At 43.3% G+C, this 23,328-nt stretch overlaps 1 protein-coding gene and 1 non-coding gene across 3 annotated transcripts in view; both read right to left on the reverse strand.

Moving 5' to 3' along the window:
* The window catches only part of ABCC2 (ATP binding cassette subfamily C member 2), a 63,631-nt gene that overhangs the window by 28,863 nt on the left and 11,440 nt on the right, over positions 1–23,328 (reverse strand). Inside the window, exons 4-16 of one of the 2 annotated variants that reach the window (XM_036336370.1) lie at positions 16,230–16,355; positions 14,676–14,810; positions 14,357–14,461; positions 13,860–13,915; positions 12,436–12,667; positions 11,512–11,675; positions 10,305–10,482; positions 7,236–7,490; positions 6,085–6,150; positions 4,067–4,204; positions 3,317–3,463; positions 1,626–1,710; positions 857–923 (exon numbers count right to left, since the gene is read on the reverse strand). In XM_036336370.1, the coding sequence (XP_036192263.1) occupies positions 857–923; positions 1,626–1,710; positions 3,317–3,463; positions 4,067–4,204; positions 6,085–6,150; positions 7,236–7,490; positions 10,305–10,482; positions 11,512–11,675; positions 12,436–12,667; positions 13,860–13,915; positions 14,357–14,461; positions 14,676–14,810; positions 16,230–16,355 (1,754 nt within the window). Of the gene's footprint in view, positions 1–856; positions 924–1,625; positions 1,711–3,316; positions 3,464–4,066; positions 4,205–6,084; positions 6,151–7,235; positions 7,491–10,304; positions 10,483–11,511; positions 11,676–12,435; positions 12,668–13,859; positions 13,916–14,356; positions 14,462–14,675; positions 14,811–16,229; positions 16,356–23,328 lie in introns of those variants that run through there. The other variant, XM_036336371.1, reaches the window with a different exon arrangement.
* LOC118670410 lies at positions 3,615–3,718 on the reverse strand. The gene has a single exon (XR_004972310.1). It is a non-coding gene; the product is annotated as a U6 spliceosomal RNA (small nuclear RNA).

The following is a 23,328-nucleotide window of genomic DNA, read 5'->3' on the forward strand; positions in this document are numbered from 1 at the left end:
GGCTCAGGCTCCCGGTGTATTGTGTGTGCTGAGCTGGTGGATGGCTGGGTGTTCTGTTACACGTAGTGCTTAAGAAACACATTACATGCAATGCTGTGGCCAGAAGGGGTTGGCTCAGGGCAGAGAAGGCGGCTGCAGCGTGGAATGTAGGGATGGGTTATTTAGATGTAAAACTCCAGACCTGAAATGGAATCTTAGAGAAAAAGTTCCCATTGTTCACTCTGGGGAAGGAATGCCAATGTTCTTAATTACATTCTTTTTTTTTTTTTTAAATATATTTTTATTGATTTTTTACAGAGAGGAAGGGAGAGAGATAGTCAGAAACATCGATGAGAGAGAAACATCGACCAGCCGCCTCCTGCACATCCCCCACTGGGGATGTGCCCGCAACCCAGGCACATGCCCCTGACCGGAATCGAACCTGGGACCCCTCAGTCCGCAGGCCGACGCTCTATCCACTGAGCCAAACCGGTCTCGGCTTCTTAATTACATTCTTAAGTGAATGAATGAACGTAAATTGAGTTCATGTTCTTGTGTATATCCTCTACCATACCCGGAGACCCAGGGCACCTGCCCGCCTGCAGCCACAATCTGCAGAACAAATGCCTTCAGGGTTCTCAGCTGGACGTGTGTGGTCCCACAGCAGGAGAGCAGGTTGGCAGGTGCATTCAAGAGCAAAGAGGCCCAGGATCTTTGCTGTCAGCTCATCCTTGCAGCGGCTGAGCCTGCACTGCTATCTAACTGAACATGTGCACACAGCTCGACTTCCCATGTGTTCTGTTAGATGGAATTTTCCAATCACAGGACAGGTAAGGAGAATCGTAAAGAACATCAGGATGGAAAGGAGGCAACTCACTCTCGAATTGTGACTTCCGTCTCCTGGTCCCAGGTAAAGGAGGCCTCAGAAAACTGCACAACTTTGTCTGTTGAGAAGAAGGCCCTGCTTTTAGTCAGATGTAGGTCCCCACCTGCCTGTCTGCCTTTTAGCCCTCACGTGTCCCTCTCCGCTTCCTCCAGCAGATCCCCAGATCTCTGTCCTGTGTGGGCTCCTATGCTAGCGAAAGCTCCTGGGGTAGACCAGAAGTTGCCTGTATACCAAGTCCTTTCTGATTCAGGAGTCCCAGGCCTGTTTTGAGCCTGGATTTCAAACCTACAGACTCTCTGGGTACATTTCCAGGCCCTGTCCCCTAGTCTCCTGGTACAAATTCCACCTACAATATATACATATCCAGCTACTCCCTACCCTGGATTCCACTCCAACTGCTCGCTCTGGCCAGGAATGCCCTCCCACCGTTAAACCTGCGCTTTCCTTCGCTCCAGACTACCTTACCCCTCCACAGACTCAGCTCCGCGCTGACTTCTGCCCTCTAGATTCTTTGCAGGATTCCCTGCTTATCCTCAGAACAGCTAGCTGGCTTAAATTTATTTAGCAATCTGGCCAAGCAAGCTGTTCTAAGTGAAAACACAATTAAGTAAAAACAGTACACTTATATGCAAATGTAGGTCCAAGATAAGTCCCCTCACTCTCCCTTTCAATCGATTTGCTACTGCTGAGCCCTTGTATTTCAGAGTTCTGGTGCCAGCACTGTGAATAAGTTTGGGAAACAACTTCCAAGTTCATTTACCAAAGTGAGAGTCATGTCGAATGGCAGATGTGTCCAAGTCATCCCCTCCCAAGTACTTCTCCAGCCGTTCCAAGGAAACACTGGCCTGGAACACAACGCATCTCAAGAGTAAAACATCCAATGACAAGCACAAGCAGGGAGAGGACTGTGACTGTCGTCAGCCCTGGTTGTGGAAGGAGACAGTCAATCTGCCAGGCTTCGTGCCCATAATTTGCCACTTGCCCCTGGAACCTCCTGACCCGCACTACAGATGCGGCCTGACCTCAACCCTGGGAGCCAGCCCGTCCTTCTGGACAGAGATAAATAAGATGCTCTATTTCAATCCTTCAGAAAACTGAGGGGAGGGGGGCAGGGAGAGGGAGGCAACTCTACTGCTCTCTCTCCAATTTGTACCTGGTTCCAGAAACTGTCTCGCCTTTCTCTAAGATAAAACGCTAACTTCTATCTGGTTCTGGCAACTAGGCCCCTGGCGTGCTCTCCTTTAACTGAGTCCGCGCCTCAAGGACCCGTTCAGTGGCCTAAGGGAGCCACTACTGGGACTCTGTCTGGGAACTGGCCAGGGCGCACTGTGACACAGACCACGTAGGCTGAGCTTCAATTGCAACTGATGTGTGTGTTGGCAGGACACCCAGTGGTCCCCCTGGAACATGAGACATTGGGAAGATTTCCGGGAGCTTTGCAAGGATGTTTCTCACACACACACCCCACCTCCCACCCCCCGCCCCCGTCTGCCAGGGAGGCTGTCAGGAGATGGTTTCTCGCCACTACCTGGGTTCTGATGAAGTGAGGCTTTCTGCTTTGCCCTCTCCTTAGGGTGCAACCACAGACTATAAAACTGCTTGATGGCTGCAGGGACCAGCTCCTCAGAAACAGAACACCCCCTCTCCCCCTACCTCCAAGTGCATTGTCCTCTGGCCCCTTTTGTCTCAGTGCCATCTTGTGGGACAGGGAACGTAGGGAGCTGGTGCTTTTGCTCTCACTATCTACGTAATAAACTCAGTCCAAAAAGAGCATGTTGTTTCTTTATCGGTCATACCTGCCAGCTTTTCTTAATGCCATTTAGGACAGGGAGGCCTTCTCCTAAACCCCAGCCTTTTTTGGCCTGAGCGGTCTGAAGTCAGCCACCTCTGAGAGGAACACAGATCACCACACTCTGCCAGCCTGGCTGCCTCGCCTGCCCTGTGGTCTTCCCTCTGAGGTCTGGTCCATCCCAGTGACCAGGCTCAGTTTTCAGGACCCAGAGGCTCCCTCCTGAACCCCAAACTCATTTTCTGACGGCTAAGGCTCCCAAATTGCCTTTGGTCTTACCGTTAGATGGCTCATACAGAGAGAGGGTCTTTTTTCTTCCTTCGATCCATAGTTCCCTGATGCTATATAAATACCTCAGGAGCCTTGGGGAAATGTGTGGAAACTAAGTTGGGAAAAGGGCTTAGGAATGTTCCAGGTACACAGGGTTAATGACTGCACGGCCTCCCTGTGAGGCAGATGAGAATCCTCACTTTATAGTCAGATAAATGGGCTCAGAGAGCTTGTGATTTTACTAAGATCAAACCATCCTTCTTCAGAGACCAAACAAATCTGTCTGGTTGAAAGTTTACCAGCAGAAGCTGGAAATGAGATATGATAGACTGGTCATTCTAGACTCTACGGCTTTTACTAAGAGGCCATCAGTTAGCAGTGAAAGTTCCTACCTGGAGCAGCGAGGAGATCATCATGGGAAACATACCCAGGGGGAAGCGTAGGATATTGAAGAGGGTGATGGAGGTGAAGGCCTTTTTTGCATCCAAAATATTATTGCTGTCCACCAGGACATAAACTGAAAATGTGATGACAGATACCTGGAAAAGCAAGGTCATGAACAATTTGTTCCTAAAAGGGCTCCGGAACACAGTAGATCAGAGTTGAAGGGATCTTAAGGATCATCTCAGCCATCCCATGTTACACATGAGAAAGCTGAGCCCAGAAGAGGAAGAAATATATTTAAAAAAATAAAAAAAGGAATGCTTCACGAATTTGTATGCCATCCTTGTGCAGGGGCCATGTTAATCTCTGTGTTGTTCCAATTTTAGTATATGTGCTGTCGAAGCGAGCACGAGAGGAAATATCTTGCCCGAGTCATAAAGTCAATTAATGGCATTGCTGGGACTAGAACTTGGCTCCTATATCAGTGTTTCTTCCTCTATTGACCCACATGGCCTCCCTGAGAAGCAAGAGGCCCTCCTTTGCAAACCATTCCTGGACACCCTGGCAACTTGCTCTGGGCCCCCAGACCACCAAACTATACACAAAGGTGAAACTAGAGTTGGGCATGAGGTAGTATAGGGAGTTGAGCAGGGGGGGCAGAGTTTGGACTTCCTGATGCGACCTAGAGGTTCTGGGAAGTCTATCTAGGACAGACTTTCTTCCTCAGGAAGCTGACCCGCCCATCGACTGTCACTCACCAGGACTGGAGTTAAGTATAAGAGGAACATTATCATCGACTGCATCTGCCCAAAGGTGAGCAGATTCTTGAGCTCTTTCTTCCGAATGTCATTGACTTGGTTTTTGAATGAAGGTTCCCAGGCAAAATATTTCAGGATCTAATAGGATAGAAAAGAACACAGCTCACACTGTTGCCCCAAAGGACACTGGTGTCTCATCCACCCAGGTGTTAGGACATGGCCCCCAAAATGTGGGGAGGGGGCAGAAATCCAGATTATAAAGTTTGGTTACAGAAACATAGCTTATATTTGTTGACAACCTACTATGTACAAACATTTTATAGACGTTATTTTACTTAATCTTTGTAACAATCTAAGGGTGACCAACTGTCCCAGTTTGCCCGGGACTAAGAGCTGCCCAGTACACAAGGCTTTTGGTGCTAATCCTGGAAAATCCTGGGCAAACTAGGAAGAGTTAGTCTCCTACTTTTGTAGAATTATTTTATTCATTTCTTTACGTTAAGGAAACAAGTTGAGAGAGGCTAAGTAACTTGCTCACCAATTAGCTGGTAATAGAGGTAAAACTCAAAACCAGGTCTGTTCATTTTGCCACATTAGCAGGAAGGCATATCAGAGCCCTTTGTGGAGACATATCAGGGCATTAGAAGGGGCCTCCATTGCACTTTCAAGAACTTTGGGTGTAAAATCCATGAATTCAAAACAACATATATATTTTAAAAACACCTCATTGGTCACCTTTGGAAGATGAAATGCATTATTTTGAAAGTTGGTAAATAGAGGAAAGAAAAGAAGCATTTATCCTTTCTATCCTATATAAATTTTATTTTAGGATAATTCCTTTTTATAGAATTTCAGCTAACCAATGCCAAAGGAATAATAGAATTAAAATATCACCCCTTGGTAACTCCTAATGAAATAATAGATCAAGGCAATGACAATGGGTTTTCAACCTTAGCTGCATATTAGAATCACTTAGGGAGCTTTTGAAATATAATATATGCCTGGGGCTTACCCCTAGAGAGTCTAATTTAAATGGTTTGAAGTAGGGCCCAAGCCTCAGTGAGTTTTAAAAACTGACTGAGGGATCAAAACATGCTCTCTGGGCCACAAATCAGTGCTCCAGGTGCAAGGATGGCAGGACATTTAATAAGGATGAATATGGACTGACAGGGGTCACTGTTGTAGATTAAAAGCACTACCAACTAAGTGCCCTATGTGGATATTCTTTGGATCCTTATTCAAACTAACCAACAGTTGCCCTAGCCAGTTTGGTTCAGTGGATATGGTGTTGGCCTGTGGACTGAAAGGTCCCGGGTTCGATTCTAGTTCAGGGAACATCCCTGGGTTGCAGGCTCAATCCCCAGCAGGGGGCATGAATGAGGCAGCGATCAATGATTCTCTCTCATCATTGATGTTTCTATCTCTCTCTCCCTCTCCCTTCCTCTCTGAAATCAATAAAAATACAATTTTTTTAAAAAAACAAGTCTTTCTTTTAGAAATATATAGAAAGTATTTATTAATGAAACAACAAGATAATCTGAGATTTGTTTTAAAATAATTCAGCAGAGCATGAAGTGGAGAATGGGGTTATAGATGAAGCTAGTTAGGTCATGTCAATTATTGCTGGAGCTGGCTGATGCCCAGGGGGATTGATTGTATCATTTTGTCTACTTTTGTGCACAGTCAACAATTTGCAAGGTAATGTAAAACAAAACAAACCACTTATGGTAAATAAATAGAAATCAAGGTACAAATAAGGCCCTGAGAAGAAACAGGAGACTGTTCATTTCACTACTGTATCACATGGCACACGGTAGGGAATCAAATATTGAAAGATGGATTGAATGGAGGGGTGAAGAGAGGCAGCATGTATTGATTCTGGCCTTGCAGACTTTTGATGTCACAGGACACCCCACAGGCCTAGAAGCAGGAGTCCACAGCCTCTACCAGGTTTGTTAAGACCAAGACCTGCCATCATTGCACACAGAGAAGGGCCAGCCATACCCTTGGCTTCTCACCTTGATTCCATTGAGAATCTCATTCATGATCTTCAAACGTTTGTCTTTCTTATTCATATTTTTTGCCTGCCAGGAAAAAGTAAAACAAAAATAAAACACACTTCCATGTGAAAAGGTCCAGATTTGCTGTAGATGCAAATGGTAGGTCTTGGTAGTACTTGTGGCTGGCAAGAATTTGAGGTGCCAAGTGATGGAATGTGTCTCTCCCACTCTCTTTGCCCACTCTGCCCCTGCCACACCCAACTTCTTTCTGACCCTTGAACGTGCCAAGCTTATGTCTGCCCCCAAAGCATTGGCCTAACTATTCTCTCGTCCCAGGTTATTTTTCTCAAGGCTTGCTCCTTCATGGTCAGGCTTGTGTTGTTCAGAGCTCAGCTCAAATATCCCCTCCTCACAGAGGCCTTTCCTGACCCCGTAATCTAAAACAACTACCCACTCACTTGCTATCACATCACCCTATTCAATTCTCTGCAGAGTACTTGTCATGACCTGATATTTTTTTCTTTGCTTTTGTTTGTTTATGGCTTGACTCTCCACCCCAAGTAGAATGTAAACTCTACTAGAACAAGAGCCTGTCTACTTGCTGTTGTGTTCCCAGAAAAGCAATATGTACAATAAATATTCTCAAAATAATTTGTAACTAAATGAATGCAAAATGAATGAATAAATCATGGACACCATGGAGTCCACACACTCCACTTATGATTTCTGGCAGCACTAAGGACCGCCTACCAAGTGCTAGCGAGGTTGGTTGCTAGGATTTAGGCTTAAAGTTTGAGTCACTCTGTGAGTGCTCTGTGTGGTTGGTGTGTATTGCTATGATGAAGAAACAGGGCCAATAATCACTGTTCTAAGAAGAGCCCAGTGGAGCATGGTGGAAGAGATAATTATGTGCAGGGTCTCTGGGCAGCTCTTCTCTATCCAATCAGGCTTCTTCCTGTAACAATGAAGGAAGATGGCGCATATAAACCCTAAGAGCGGTTAGAACATAAAAAGGGGAGATAGAAAAAACCAAGTTCATTTGGGATGGTGGAAAGTCTTCCATCAGCTTTGCTCTGTCCGCACTCCCACCAAGAGTTAGAATAACATAAGCAAAAGACTTTAGACTTCGAATAAAGTGTATATATCCATAGGGTGCTCTGCTTGTTTACCTGAATAGCCTTATTCTTGGTGGCGATTACCCCATTAACTGGGATTAGGAGCAACATCACCCCAACACCCGCTAATACTGAGGGTCCCAGCTCTATCCATAGGAAGTAGATGGATAACACAATCTGTAGAACATTTGACCACAGCAGGTGGATGAAGCTGGTCACGTCCATGAGCTTCTGGGCATCCACAGACATCAGGTTCACTGTTTCCCCAACGGTGTACTGCTTCCTCGCCCGGTTGGATAGGTTCAGTGCCTAAAGATAAAGATTGACTTGGGACCCATGGACAAGGCCAAGGATACTGGGAAGTAAAAGGGGGAACTCAGGAAGTGAGAACACGGCAAAAGGATGGGCTCCATGTAGACACAACATTTTCAAGGGGCTGTGCCTTCTTGCCTCCAAATTTCACACACCGTGTTCTCTCATTCTTGACTATGCTTTCCTGTTATTCTCACCTTCTCCAAACCCACACCTCCCCACACTTTTTTTGCTCAGAAAATTCCTATTTATTCTTTAGGGTCAGCTTGGATAGAACATATTCTGAGAAGACTTCACTGACTTTCAAGCTTGGGTTTGATACCCCCCCCCACCCCCACCCGTGTACTCTTATAACATCTTGTGCTTACCTCTTTCATTCTATTCATCACCCTGAGCTGTAATTGTTTTGTTTTTTCTATTTCCCCACCAGATATAAATTCTGTGAGGACAAGGACTACATCTGTCCATTTCACTACTGTATCACATGCCACAGGGTAGGGAATCAAATATTGAAAGATGGATTGAATGGAGGGGTGAAGAGAGGCAGCATGTATTGATTCTGGCCTTGCAGACTTTTGATGTGGCAATGTCATTTGGAGCCATACTCTAATGAGGAGGTTGCAACCATTCCAAAGAAGGACAGAGATCTTAGAATGGGGAGGAAAGTTGTGGGGTTCACACATTAGAAGAAAAATGACTAGTTTCTTGTCAGAAATTTGCAGACAATATCTAGATACCTGAATCTTATAGTATGGGCCTCCTGTTTGTTCTCATGTTAAAGAGATCAGAAGGCTGATCCTCATAGTTCTGTCACTTACAAGGATGCCTGGCACTTTAGAGTTAGAGGTGGATTCTCAAACCAGCTTGCACTATGCCCACCAGTCACCATCTTCCTGGAAGAAGGAAAGCTTTCTTCTAATTCCCACAAAGATAGTGTATGGGCTACAAGTGGCCCTAGATTTTCACCCCAATATTTCTCCTAGAAATTCTACTGTCATCTTAATCCACCAATACATTCTTCTTAGGAACATACCAGGATTCTTGGTTATACAGTAAAAAAGAGGGAAATTTCCTAAAATGTTAAGCTACTAAGGTTCTAGAGAAATCAGTCCACTTCTATGCTTCCCCTGCGGTATGGAAAAGAAAAGTAACATCTAATTACCCTTCAAGATAATCACTATACTTTTCTTTTTTCAGCAAATCTCAATGAAGTGGAAAAGTCATTGATTTAGTCCAAATAGCCTTTGTCTGGGGACAGGTCTTAGCTATGTGACTATAGGCATTGCATAGCACTAAGCCTTATTTCTCTGTAAAATAAGGATAATGCAATTATTTCACAGGGCTATGGATTGATAATGAATGTGAAAAATGTCTCTTGACATTTCATAAATGAAGCATTGGCTAAACATAGAAAATTAGTTTGTTTTAAATTCTATTTTATTAGCAATATTTATTTGTCTCACTAAGAGCTCTATTTTATAAATTCCTTTTAGATTGTAACAGTTGCAAAACCTGGAATATATTAAGAATCAAAATAGTGGGAATGAATGATCACAATTGTAAAAATGTACATTTGTAGAAATGGCTGAGACATCCTAGTTAGTGACCGGATAGCCTGCAAACCAGCAGAAATCTAGTATCTTCACAGGGAATAAGGTGACTAAAACACTGATTTGTGAGGAGGCAAATGCCAGTGTGAGGGTTTCTGGGAGTTCCAAGGACTTGATCAGACTTTTAACCCAAAGACATCTGGATTACTTGTCTGGGTGTCTTGACGAGTCAACATCTACTGAGGGAATAAAAAGACACATTGGAGTCGTAAGAGAGGAAAGCAAAGGAGAAACCCAGGGACTACCATGGAGAAATCAATGATGGAACTCTCTAGTGGTGAAAGAATACCAGGAAGAAAAGGCAACTGTTTGATGTTCTGGCCTACAAACATTCCTATCTCCTCATGTATGAATTCTCTCCTTGGGCTTATAGTCAATGCTCATAACTATTATAGCTCCATTTCTTTCTTTTTATTTATTTCTTCTTTATTGAGATACAATGAACTCTGTTTTCATTTTTAAGGGACAAAATGAGACTTCACCTTAGTATGTAGGATATAAGAAAAATACAGTTAAAACGTTAAAAGCAGCACATCAGAGGGAAGATGAGCAAAACCATCATAAGGAGATGGAAAAGCTCCCAGGTCTGCAGAACTCAGAAGGCAGAGTGAACATATTTAAAAAAAAAAAAAAAAAAAAAAAGAGTCAGGCAGAGGAGGGGTTAGTCAGCCACTAAAGATTTAGAAAAAGAAGTCTCTAAGCAAAAGTGGGTCTAGAGGGATAAAGCCCTGGTCCATAGAGCATTCTAGCTTATGGCAAAATTGCAATTTGAGATAGATGCCCAGGCCTTATGAATGCTGTTTCATGTAGTATTGCATTTAAATGTTGGTGGTTTTAAGAGTCTGCCCTTGGCCTGCTTCTTTCTGACTTTAAATTCTTTCCCAAGACGTTTTCACCTTGTTGAGAGGTAGGAAGAAGAAGAGGTTTGTAAGGCTGAAAAGGCAGGTCCTGGGCAGAGAACAGCTTGCCAATTTTCCCCTGGATTGCATCTCCCCCTCCTCCCCAGATACCTATATCGATGTACACACATTTCATATTTTAATTTCCAAAGAAACATTAAATAAGGCTGTATAGCTAGTCAAAATCAAGAGTTAAGGCCAGTTATCATTTTCACCAAATTTCCCTCCATCTTGGAATACTAGTAAGTGCTCACGTTTACTAAGGGAGCTTTCTTTGGTGATGCCCAACACAGTCCACTTACCTTTTTATATACGGAGGCCATGATGGTTGTCCGTACATTTACGCCCAGCGTGAAGCACAATTGAAAGTAATACTGAAGGCAGAAAGACTGGACGAGGGCCACAACGAAGAAAAGGATTGAATAGAGATACCCAATCCACACATAGGCGTCACGGTCATTTGCGAAGGAGATCAGCAATCTGCCAGAGCAAAACCGAGTGAGTGATGGCCGCCAAGCCTCCGAGGGCTCCACACTCCACACTCTCCCCTCCCCTCCCCTCCCCTGGAGGTGACAAAGTGACCAGAACCGCCCGATGCTCTTGGAAGAGGGGGTGCCACAATCATGCTAGTGCTCTTGCTTTGGTTTGAAGATGAGCAGGAAGAGCTTAGGTTTGATGGCCCAGGGCTATGAGACAGGATTATGGATGACGTACAGAGCTTTGTCCCTGTCTCCCTCCAGCCCTTGGTATAAATCGACTTGTGGGACAAATCGATTTGCTCCTAGACAAGGCAAGCCTGGAAGGAATTAGGACATGTATCCAGAATGAGTTAGAAGGGCTTCCCCTGGAGGATCGTTCATTCATAGATCCGGGCAGATTGTCAGGTCTTGTCATGATTGACCTGAACCTCCCATGGAAGGCTGAGACTGTGGAGCAATGAGGTTACAGGCACGAGGTACAAGGCTCTCCTGGGATATGCTGCCCACCTCTTGGATGCGGCTCAACCCATAGAGGTTTTGTTTAACAAGAAAGAACATCTAACAAGTATCTGGCTTCCAGGGGCAGAAGGGGAGGGAAGGGAGAGTCGGAATGGAGGGAAACATGACAAAGAGGGAGGCTAAAGAACATATCTTAGATTTGGAAAGCTACCTTGCACCCTTCCTGAACACAACACTGTACGATGGAAGAAAATTGTGAGCATTTTTAAAAGTGAAAATTCAACGGCCCGGCCGGCGTGGCTCAGTGTTTGAGCATCGACCTATGAACCAGGAGGTCAGTTTGATTCCCAGTCAGGGCACACGCCTGGGTTGCAAGGTCGATCTCCAGCTGGGGGAGTGCAGGAGGCAGCCGATCAATGATTCTCTCTCACCATTGATGTTTCTCTCTCTCTTCCTCTCTGATATCAATAAAAAAAATTTTTTTTTTAACGGTAAGTTCCTGCTGCAGACACAGGGAGCAAAAGGGAGAGTGGTAGAGGAGGCGCCGAGACAGCGCTGGGCTGAGACTCACTTCAGCAGCTGTGGGTTCAGAAACGTGAGCGCGTCGTACACCAGCTTCAGCAGGAATGACTTCAGGAGTATGCCATAGAAGGTTTTGAAGAGGGTCTTGACCAACCAGGACTTAGGAAAGTCTTCTGCGGTCCCAGACTTCTTCTTTTTCTTTTTAGCCTCTTCCTAGGTACAACACCAAACAGCAACAGTGTCCCCAGCGCTGCGAGTGTAGGTTCTGTCCTGCACTGACAGCTCCAGGGCAGAGCCCTGAGCCCTGTCGCCTTCTTGTACAGGTTTGGTGACGCACAGTGACTCTCAGTAAGTATTTTCAAGTTTAAAAAAAAGCCAACGAATTAACTGCCAATGCTAAATTCCACTAAGGTACAAATTCTAGAACGCTAAGGTATTATTTCATTCTATCTTTCTATTTGAAAAAACATTTTATTAGCCCTAGCCAGATTGGCTCAGTGGATAGAGTGTTGGCCTGTGGACCGAAGGGTCCCGGGTTTGATTCTGGTCAAGGGCATGTACTTCAGTTGCAGGCTCCTCCCTGGCCCGACCCTAGTCAGGGGCGTGCAAGGGGCAACCAATCGATGTGTTTCTCTCACTTTGATGTTTCTTGCTATCTTTCCCTCTCTCTTCTACTCTCTCTGAAATCAATGGAAAAATATCCTCGGGTGAGGATTAAACAAACAAACAAATAAACAAACAAACATTTATTATAGAAAATTTCAAATATACCCCAAAGGAAAGCAAATAGTGCATCATACCCCTATGTTTCCATCACTAAGGTATTCTTAGTTTTGTGACTATAAATAATAATATAAAATACACTGCAAAGTATAAATGATGTAAAAAATGTGAGAACAGAATCACCATGACACGGATGTCCTCTTGCCTGAGACATACAACACATTCACACAGACCCTCGTGGAAAAGTTACCAGGACAAGGACATCTTGGCTTTGACTCTGGTTCTTATTCAGCCCGTGCTGCTTGGTTCCAGAGTTCCTCTGGGCTTTCTGCTGCCGTCTCCGCAGTGCCCGCCTGGCCTTCGGCAGCTCCCCGGCCATGTGTGTTTCAAATTTGCTGACTAGCACCTTGGTTTTACTCTGTTCATCCACATCCCAGACATCTTCGAGCGTCAGAGGCTGCTTGTAGCCTTTCAGAACAATGCTAGAATGAGATGAGTCAGACGCTGAGACCTTACAGGCTGGGTCAGAGCTGTCTCCTGGAAGCCTCTATCAAAGCCCACGCCCCAGTTCTGGGATGGAGGGCCAGAAGAACGAGACTTCTCCCTTGCTCCACTACTCCATCTCCTGACCCTTTAATCTTGACAGAAGAGTGAGGAGAACAGGAAAGGGACACAGAAGGTGGTAGAAGATAAGAGAAGAGAAGGGGAGAGGCTTTACTGAATTAAGAGCCAAAAGGGCATCACCTCCCCCTGCTCCTGCTCCTTCCTCCTCAACACTGGCTGCCTCTTTGCTGCTCTGGCATCTCCGGCAGGGGCCTCCATGATACTCTTAAGGAACTGAGCAGATCTGGAGGCCACCTTCCTATTGTCTCCCTAGGTCAGAGCTCCTCAACCTAGGATTTGAGAAAAGGGATAGAAAACAAATTATGTCTTTATTTTTAAAAGCTTGTAACTGATATTTAGCTTTTCCTTCTAATATGAGTAAAGGCAGCCAACCAGAGTTGTAAAAAGGAGTACCTGTGCCTTTGTCCCTGGGAGAAATCACAGATGTTCTCATAGCTCATTTACATTCATCACTATGGTGAAACTATGGTCATTGTTAGACCCATCACTAGATCTTGTAATTTAATGCATTAATCAAGAAGCACTTGATTCCCACATCGCACATTTGGTCTTTAAAAAAATATTTAGATAACCATATTTCAATATATTTGTTTTCCTTAATAACCTTTGTCTTTTGTTTTATTCATTGAAAACATTACCTGGGTGGTACCAGACAAAAGAGTCTATGGAACTACAAAGGACAAGAATGCCTGCTCCAGGTCCTCTGGGAGCCCAAGACAACTAATTCATCCCTTGCCCTCCAAATCTGTGCCTCACTGCCTGCCCCCACATTCCCCTGCTCCTATTCTACTGCCTCCTTTTCTTATAGCCCTTCCTTTTCTCCAAGGAACCCCCCGGCTACCAAGAGCAAATATATTCCATCTTTTCCTCAGCTTTCCAATCTGCCCAATGAAGGGAATTAACTAAATTAATCTGTCAGAACATCCTCAGACTCTAAGAAGAGGAGATATGGAGGCCACAGGAGGCATTTTGAAAAATTAAGATTTCCATCACTTTCCAACGATTGAGGAGGTGGGGATAGAGACAACCCATTCTCCAGGCATTTCCTACCTGTCATACCAACTAAAGGTAATTTTACTCAGAAATGAAGCCGTGAGTGATGGATTCTGCAAAACACACAAAAAATCAGAAAATAAATCAATTGGAAACAGGAACTCCATGGGACTCTAAAATCAGAAACTGATCTATGATCTAGAAACTAGATATGGTACCAAAATAGGCTGGTCAACATACATTTATTTGGAGACCCTAAGGTCACCAATTGAACAACAATCAGACCTTCTGGCATAGAGGTATGGATTAACTGTCTATGCTAAAGACTGGTAGGTCAAAATCCAAGTCAATATTTCCATATTCTAGTCACCTTCCATTGCCTTATGTCACAAAATGGTCTTATACTGTATTCTGGGCTCGGGGGACTTCCAAGAGACATAGCCATCTCGGGGGACCTGTGTAAGACCTAGACACCTAGCCCCTGATGCCTTATATATTGATCAAGGGGCCATCCAAAAAAATAATCTATGCAGTGGGTCTATTTCAAGTCTCACATCTGACGAGCCTTTTTCTGAAAATGCTGAAAGGACCAGGATCAGGATCTGGAATGCATAGAAGATGAAGAACAGGCAGGAGTAGGCTAGACTGGAGTTGTTGCCCTATGGGAAAAGGAAAAACAAAACAAAGAGAAAATGAACATTTCATCCAAATGAAGTCTACACAGCCCCCATAGGTGAATATCTGTGATTAAAGCCTATATCAAATCCCCTAAATATGATTCTCTCCTGGAGCTCAACTTACTGCATGCCCGTGGCTCAGACTGAGAAGTGGCCTCGCAGTTTCCTCTCGTGTCACACTCTCTTCCCTCCTTACCTTTAAAAGCATCCGGATCAGAGTCTGTAACTGGAAAGTGCCACAGAGTATTGAGAGAACCCAGAAGAGGGACAGGAACCAAGAGTCCTTCTGCACACACCAGCGCCTGCTGTGTTGGATCAGCAAAACCAGGAGCTAGAGAGACAGTCACATCAGGTTCTGAAATACATCGTCACTAGCCAAGGAAAAGAGGCAAAGGGGATGTCAGAAAACAAAGGAAGAAAGGAGGACCACGGGAGGAGACTGTTGTACTTAATCTGGTCGGGCAGAAAGCACACAGATGCCAAATTGTAGATTTCCTCCCTGACACCACCCAGCTTTCTCTTTTCAGGGCCTCCATGCTCTCCCTGGGACGCCCGTTCGCACCCCATCTCTATTCCCCACACTGGGGTGGGAAGTTAGCAAAGAAGGCAGAAGGTAACCATCTGCATTTTAATGTAGTTACTTTGGGAGCCAGAAAAAATCTTTTCAAGACCCAAGGAAATTAACGTCAGGCACTGCAGCAGCCTGTGATGGAGGCATATTCTGCTGGATAGGTGCAAGGTGTCTGCATCACGATTTCCTAATAGTATCACAGATTAAGCAGTCAATAAAAACACTTCCCTTGTAACATCTCACTTATTAGTAGATGTAATTGATTAAATGTTGGTTTCCTAAACTCAGTAAACCAATATTCTGGGGGCAGGGGGAGAAGCCATGATTTAAGCAGTTGCCAATTTCCATGGTGTAAATACTCCCACTGTGGTGGGTTTCAAGTTCCAGCACAATGTCCCCAGATGCAGGATTGGGAAGAGATGCACACAATCAGCTCTGTGAGCGGGCTGCAGCACACCGCCTCTTAGACCCTTCTTTGTTTGTTCTAAGCAGGGGTAACAAACAAGATGCCTGCAGGGGTAAGGCAGACCATGTTACTGAGTGAGGTGTGGGAGACTGTACTGAGCTCATGACTGGCTTCATGGGGGCAACTGCTACTCAATCCTAGTTGACCATTGCCCTGTGGGAATGGAGGCCCTGATTTTTCAAGAAAGACTGGAAGTCCAAATAATTATGAGGCATAATTAAAATGATGGCATCAATTCAATTGCTTTTAAAACACTGGATAGGCAGCCCCCAAAAATCATGCTTGTAGAAGAAACATCAATTTCTGTCATCAAGTTTATACAAACAATGCTATACACAGTGATCCATTGATTATAGTCTATAGTCAATCAATTTAAAAGTAATATTTATGGCATTTAAGAAAACTATTTCATATCAATAAACCTGAGTTTCACATGTGATCCTTAGATGGCGAAATATGAGTACACAAGATACATATCTTAGCCATTAAAGGTAGTACTTGCCCTAAGGAGAAGACTCTATAAACCAGTGTTCAAAAGAAGATGAAAAGCTAACATTTGTTTTGCCCCATTATAATCAAGCTTTGCCTCATCACAGGTCCCTTGAAAAAGGTAGATGACATTGGACTTTATTTCATTTCAAAAGAGTAAATTCCAGCTACATGACTTTGAATAGAGATAAGATAAACAGGGCAGACGTGGTGACGGGCCTTACCCATGTGCCCAGGTAGAGGCTTGGATTGGTATATCTAACGGGAGGGACCGTGCCTTGTCCAGAGTCTTCTATGAGTACAAAGGCCAGCTCTATGGCTGCTAGAATAAGAAGAAGCCCAACAAGCACCTGGGAAGGAAAAAAGACCACTGTTAGGAGGATATCATTCTTTAAAATAGAATGGTTCCAGGAACTGATGGTTAAAATGGTACGCAGGGATTCAGATAACATGCCAATAAATATTTCTGGAGTGAATGGATACATGTGTGCAAGCAATGGAATAGAGTTCGAAGTGTGCTAAGTGTTTTTGAGGAATGTTGAGTGTGATGGTTTTAAAGTAAGTCCACAAATTCTTTGATATGCCTCTCTTCCATACAGCTCCTCTTTCCCTGAGTGTGAGCTAACTTAGTGGTTTGTTTCTAATGAGTAGAATACGGTGGGAGTGACAGTGTGACTTCGAGACTAGCTGGCTTCCTCCTTGTTCTATCTCTTAGATCACTCACTGCCCCATCATGAGGACGTTCTAGCTCTATGGGGAGGTTCGCTCGGTAAGGAACTGAGACCTGCCAACATGTGAGTGAGTTATCTTAGAATCAGATCCTCTAGCCACAAGCAAAACTTCAGATAACCTTAGTCCCAGCATAGTAACTATCAGTTCCCGAGAGACCCTGAAGCAGAACCCAGCTAAGCTGCTACCAGATCCCTGATGCAGAGAAACTGTGAGATAAAAACTGTTTACTTTTAAGCTGCTAAGTTTGATGTAATCAGTTACACAGCAATAGATACCTAAGGCAACAGATTTAAAAGGAGGATCCCCCACTCCAATTGGAATGGCACAATTACCTTTCTTTGGTCTTAGTCCCACCCGCTTCCTCATATAACCTTTGAAGTTAACATTGCAAACAATTGCAACTCTGTCATCCTAAAATGACTACAAGCCAATCAATATTTGTCCTGTGAGCTAATGAGCCATGATATACTTGTACTGTTCTAAAGGATCCCCCACCCTCATCAGGATGGAAAATTACTACCTCTGCTGAGGAGGTCCACCAGCATCTTAACTCTCAAAATAAAGGTCTTTAGTACTGTCTTGCCTACTCTTCTTACTTTCATCCATCTATCCCAACTCATTCCCATGTCTCATTCATCCAGAATGACTCAGGCAAAGAGACTGGGCCCTTTGTAATGAAAACCAGCCAAGGAGGGAAACGAATCACTTTTAACCATAGAAACAGTGCTATTACTTGTTTCTGGAGTGTATGACATGCTGCACAGTATTATGCTTTCCTCACATGAGACTGTGCATTGTTTTTTAGGGAAAAACTAATTGCTCGTGCAGTGCTAATGTATGTTTGCTCTGAGGTAAGTTAGGAGGTAAAATAGAGCAAGTAGGAGCTAAAGCACCCACCCTTGAGGTAAAGAGAAGACCAACCAGCACACCGCCCCCCGGCCAAGGAAAAGGAGGCGTCCTTGTCATGGGCTTACCTATTTAAACTCATACACATTTATTAAAAATACATGAAGCAATCCATATAAAAAAAGGACCAATTTACACTAGAAAGAACTCTTACAAAGCAATTTTTAAAAACCAACAAACCAACAACCAATGCAAAATATCTATATATATAAAAGCCCAAGTGAACGAACAACCAGTCGACCAGTCGCTATGACGCACACTAACCACCAGGGGGCAGATGCTCAATGCACAGGATCAGGCCTGTGGGGACCGGGCTCCCTCCTGTCTGGATCGGGCCTGCGGGGATCGGGCTGAAACTGGCTCTCTGACATCCCCCAAGGGGTCCCGGATTGAGAGAGGGCACAGGCCAGGCCCAGGGACCCCACTGGTGCACGAATCCGTGCATTGGGCCTCTAGTAGAATATAAATGGTTAATTTAAAGAAAAAGAATTCAAAAGGCTTTTAACCATAAGAAAAGTTGTTTAATCTCATTAATAAAAAAAAAGAATGCAATTTCAAATTATGACATACCTCTTTTCACTTATCTGATTAGCAAATATAAAAAAGTTTGATAATAAAAAGTTGGTTAGAGGAAAAACCTCAATGCAGGGAACTTTATACTATCTATAAAAATTTTGAGTTCACATACCCTTAGCCCAGTAATTTCATTTCCAGGAGTTCATCCTACAGACACACTCATATCTATGAAGTTATTTATTACAGCATTGCTTATGATAGTAGAAGATTAGAAACCACCTAGATTTCTATCATTAGGGCACATGAATTATGGTACACTCAAATAACAACATCTCAAATTGCCAATAAAAAGAAGCTGATCTTTATGTGCCAAATGGAAAAACTTTTAAGACACAGAAGAGTATATATGTGACATTGACATTTGTGTGAAAAAATATATGTAGGTAGTTACTGTACAAGTATGAATTATCTCTGGAAATGGTATTGATGGTTTCCAACTCAAACAGGAATGAGTAACTGGAGTATCATGTACTTTTTTGTACCTTTTAAATTTTGTAACCCTCTGTAAATTATCTATTAAAAAGATAGGAAGTTAAATACACTAACGCCCCCATTTTAAAAAATGAGCAAGTGATGTGAATAGACAATTCACAAATGAAACATAATCTTAACAAAAAAATTTTAAAACATATTTTTATTGATTTCAGAAAGGAAGGAAGAGGGAGAGAAATAAAAACATCTGTGATGAGAGAATAATTGATCGGCTGCCTCCTACACACCCCATACTGGGAATCGAACCTGCATATGCTCTGACCAGGAATTGAACTGTGACCTCCTGGTTCATAGGTCGATGCTCAACCACTGAGCCACTCTGGCCAGGCATTCTTAACAAATTTCAAAAAAATCAATTGTATTAGTACATATAGAAATGCAAGGTAAAACAATATGATGCCATTTTGCATGTAAAGTTAAAAATATATGATGTAATGCTGGCAAGGGTACAAAGATGAACTTTAATGCACTTTTAAGACTATAAGTTCACAAAAATCTTCCTAGATTATGAAAAGTTTCCATTATGTTTCAAAAGACTTAAACTGATCATATACTTTGATATAGTAATTTTACTTCGAAGAATCTATTCTGAAGAAATATTCTGAATTGTAGGCAAATATTTATGCACAAGAATGTTAACTGGAGCCTCATTTTTTGAAAATATTTTTTTATTAAATTCAGAGAGGAAGAAAGAGTGAGAGAGAGAGGAACATCAATGCTGAGAGAATCATTGATTGGCTGCCTCCTGCATGCCTCCTACTGGGGACCGAGCCCACAACCTGGGCATGTGCCCTGACTGGGAGTCAAATCATGACCTCCTGGTTCATAGAATGATGCTCAATCATTGAGCCACACCCGGTTGGGCCTGGAGCCTCATTTTTACTAGTGAAACACTTATAAAACAAAAATTCCCCCAAAACAGTTGTGGAGAGATTTGTTGGGAGGAGTTAATGCTGCAAGAGTTGTTAAAATAAGAGTTGTATGGTATACTCATGTGATGAATGATTTTAGTGATCAGAATTATGTTTAAAATAATGTTAGCCCTGGCTGAGTTGGTTAGAGCATTGTCTCGATATGCTAAGGTTGTGGGTTTGATCCTCGGTCAGGGCACATACAGGAATCAACCAATGAATGCATAAATAAGTGGAACAACAAATCTATCTCTCTCTCTCACAAAATCAATCAATGAAAGTTTTTTAGAAGAATAATGTTAACTCCGGGAAATGCTTTTTATATCATCTGAAGTTTAAAAAAAAGTAGACTACAAAATTGCATATACAATGAGTTCAATTATAATTTAGAGAAAGGCAAGAGTTTCCTGTCCAAGATAAAGGTTTAGTACTTTATCTCCCATCCTTCCCAACCCCTTGAACTGGTAGTAAAGTACCCAAGAAATAAATGCATAATAGCACTGAGGATGTGCATGAAAAAGGGTAAGCTCAGTAGATCAGATAAGTTTTAGAAGACAAAAAGCATACATGTCAGCAGTGACAGGTAAAGGCAGAGAAAACCATCGCCCAGAACACAAGAAAAGACAACAGTGAAGGGGGGTTTAAGATTGACGTTACTGGTTGCTGTGCTTGAATCTTCTATCTGCCCCAACAGATTCACTCTCCACTCCTGTTCCTTCAAGCCTAGAGCGGTAAGTTTGCTGCTTACGCTCCAGGTCCCTCTGTAAATACAACTTCCTCATATTATCCTGTTTTGCTTCAGCCATCTATTTCCTCCTGGGACCCTGACTGGTAGAGTTGCCTCCTCACAGCCATTCTCCTCTTCCTAACAGGGCTCCTCTATTGTAAAATACCTCCCCTGCTCAGCTCAGCCATATGTTTGGTGGAAGTTGGACCCATTTCCAACCCCATGAGGTGAATTAAAACCAGTGATAATGGTTCCATTCCACTGGCCTGTGACTGCTTTAGCCATGGACATATGATACAATTCTGGCCAAAGAGAAGTGGGGACAGCTTGTGGGAACTAGCTTTTGGGGGCTTCTGGGAAAAGTTTTCTTCACTGTTCAAAGTGATATATAGATCCAGGAGATAAAGAACTCTTTACAACTCAACGATAGAAAGACACAAATAACCTAACTAAAAATAGGCAAAAGGTTGATTCAAATAAAACATTTTTCCAAAGAAGGTATTCAAATGGCCAAAAGCATATGAAAAGATGCTCCACATTATTAGTCATTAGGGAAATGTAAATCAAAACCACAATGAGATACCACTTCACATCTAGGATAGTGACAATCAAAAAGGTGACAATAACAAGTATTGGTGAGGATGAGTATAGTAGTCCCCCCTTATCCTCAGGGGGATATGTTCCAAGACCCACCGTGGATGCCTAAAACTGCAGGTAGTACTGAACACTACATACACCATGTTTTTTCATATATATACATAAGCTTGATGGCTTCTCTTTGGCAGATCTGAACTGCCAGCATCACTATTCTTGCACTTGGTGCCTTTGTTAAGTAAAACAAGGGTTCCTTTCCACAAGTGCTCCAATACTGAGATAAGCAATCTGATCGCCCAGACGGCTACTCAGTGACTAACGGGTGGGTAGTGTACACAGCATGGAGACAAAGGAGTGATCCCCATCCCAGGCGAAACAGCTGGATGGTAAGAGGTTTCACCACACTCCTCAGAACAGCATACAATTTAAAACGTATGAATTGTTTATTTATGAAACTTTCCATTTACTATTTTCAGACTGTGGTTGACCTCAGGTGACTGAGACCACGGGATGAAAAGGATAAGGAAGGACTACTGTGTTCGAAAGTCACGCATTGCTGGCAGGAATATAACGGTGCAGGCACTTTGGTAAACAGTTTGTTGGTTCCTCAAAATATAGAGTTTCCATAAACTTACCAAACGAGTCAGCAATTCTATCCCTAAATATACACCCAAGAAAATTGAAAACCTATGTCCACCCAAAAACTTGTACACAAATGTTCCTAACATCATTATTTAAAACAGGCAAAAAATAGAAACAATGCAAATATCCATCAACCAAGGATTAGATAAATAAAATACGGCATACCCATACAATGGTATTATACACACACACACACACACACACACACACACACACACACACACCCCTAAGTGACCGGTCGACTGTTTGACTGGTTGCTATGACGTGAACTGACCATTAGGGGGCAGACACTCAATGCAGGAGCTGCCCCCTGGTCAGTGCACTCCCACAGCAGGAGGGCCGCTCAGCTGACCAATAGGTGCCAGATGCCGGGCTCAAGGCTGGCGAGCCCAGCTGTGGCGGTGCAGGCGCCTCCCGCCTCCATAGCAGTGCTACCAAGCAGCGGTGGTGGTGGCGGCGGTGGCGGCAGGTGCAGCGAGGCCAGGATGAGCGGGAGTGGCGCAGCGCCGGGAGGGGCTCGGGGTCCTCCCAGCTGCATGCCACTTTGCACACTACTACATCCACCGAGGGGTCCTGGATTGCGAGAGGGCACAGGCCAAGCTGAGGGACCCCACAAGTGCATGAATCCGTGCATCGAGCTTCTAGTTCAGCCATAAAAAGGAATGAAATACTGATACAAGCTACAACCTGGATGAACTTTGAAAACATAATGCTAAATGGAAGAAGACAGACACAAAAGGCCACATACTGTATGATTGCATTTATATATGAAATATCCAGACTGGGCATTTAGAGAGACCAAAAGCCGATTTGTGTTGCCAGGGAGAGGGGGAGGAGGGAATGAGAAGCAACTGTTTCATTGGTAAAAGATTCCCATTTCAGGTGATGAAAAAGGCCTGGAATTAGATAGTAGCGATGACTATACAACATTATGAATGTATTTAATGCCACTGAATTGTATACTTTAAAATGGCTAAAATGGTTAATTTTACCTTATGTGTATTCTATTACAATAAAAAAAAACTTTCAAAAAAATGAAGTACTGATTCATGCTACAACATGTATAAAACCTTGAAAAATCCTATGCTAAGTAAAATAAATCAGACACTAGGCAGTGGTTCTCAACTTAACCCTTTAATACAGTTCCTCATGTGGTGGTGACCCCCAACCATAAAATCATTTTCGTTGCTACTTCTTAACTGTAATTTTGCTACTGTTACGAATCGTAATGTTAATATCTGATATGCTATATGTGTTTTCCGATGGTCGTGACCTACAGATTGAGAACCGCTGCACTAGAGGTTACGTATTGCATAATTCCAAGTATAAGAAATGTCCTGGATAGACAAATTCATAGAGACAGAAAGTAGATTTAGAATTGCCAGGGACTGGCAGAGAGGAGGAGGAGAACAGGGTGCTACTGCTTAATAGGCCCAGGGTTTCATTTTGGAGCGATGAAAATATTCTGGAATTTGGACAGTGGTAATGGTGACTATACTAAAAAACCTCTGATTTACACAATTTAAAGAGGTGTCTTTTATGGTATGTGGATTATATCTCAATAAAGTGACACATAGGGACACCTGACCTCTTTATCTGCCTCTGGACACTGACATGGGTGTGATGCCTGGAGCTGCTGCAACCATCCTGCAGTCAGGTGCTAGCTTGGCAATTGCCTTGATATGCTGAGTAATCAGAAGAAAGATAAAGACAATCAGATACCTGTTGATGTTGTTGAGCTGC

This window comes from Myotis myotis, unplaced genomic scaffold (assembly GCF_014108235.1).
Source record: "Myotis myotis isolate mMyoMyo1 unplaced genomic scaffold, mMyoMyo1.p scaffold_m19_p_15, whole genome shotgun sequence".
Classification (NCBI taxonomy): domain Eukaryota; kingdom Metazoa; phylum Chordata; class Mammalia; order Chiroptera; family Vespertilionidae; genus Myotis; species Myotis myotis.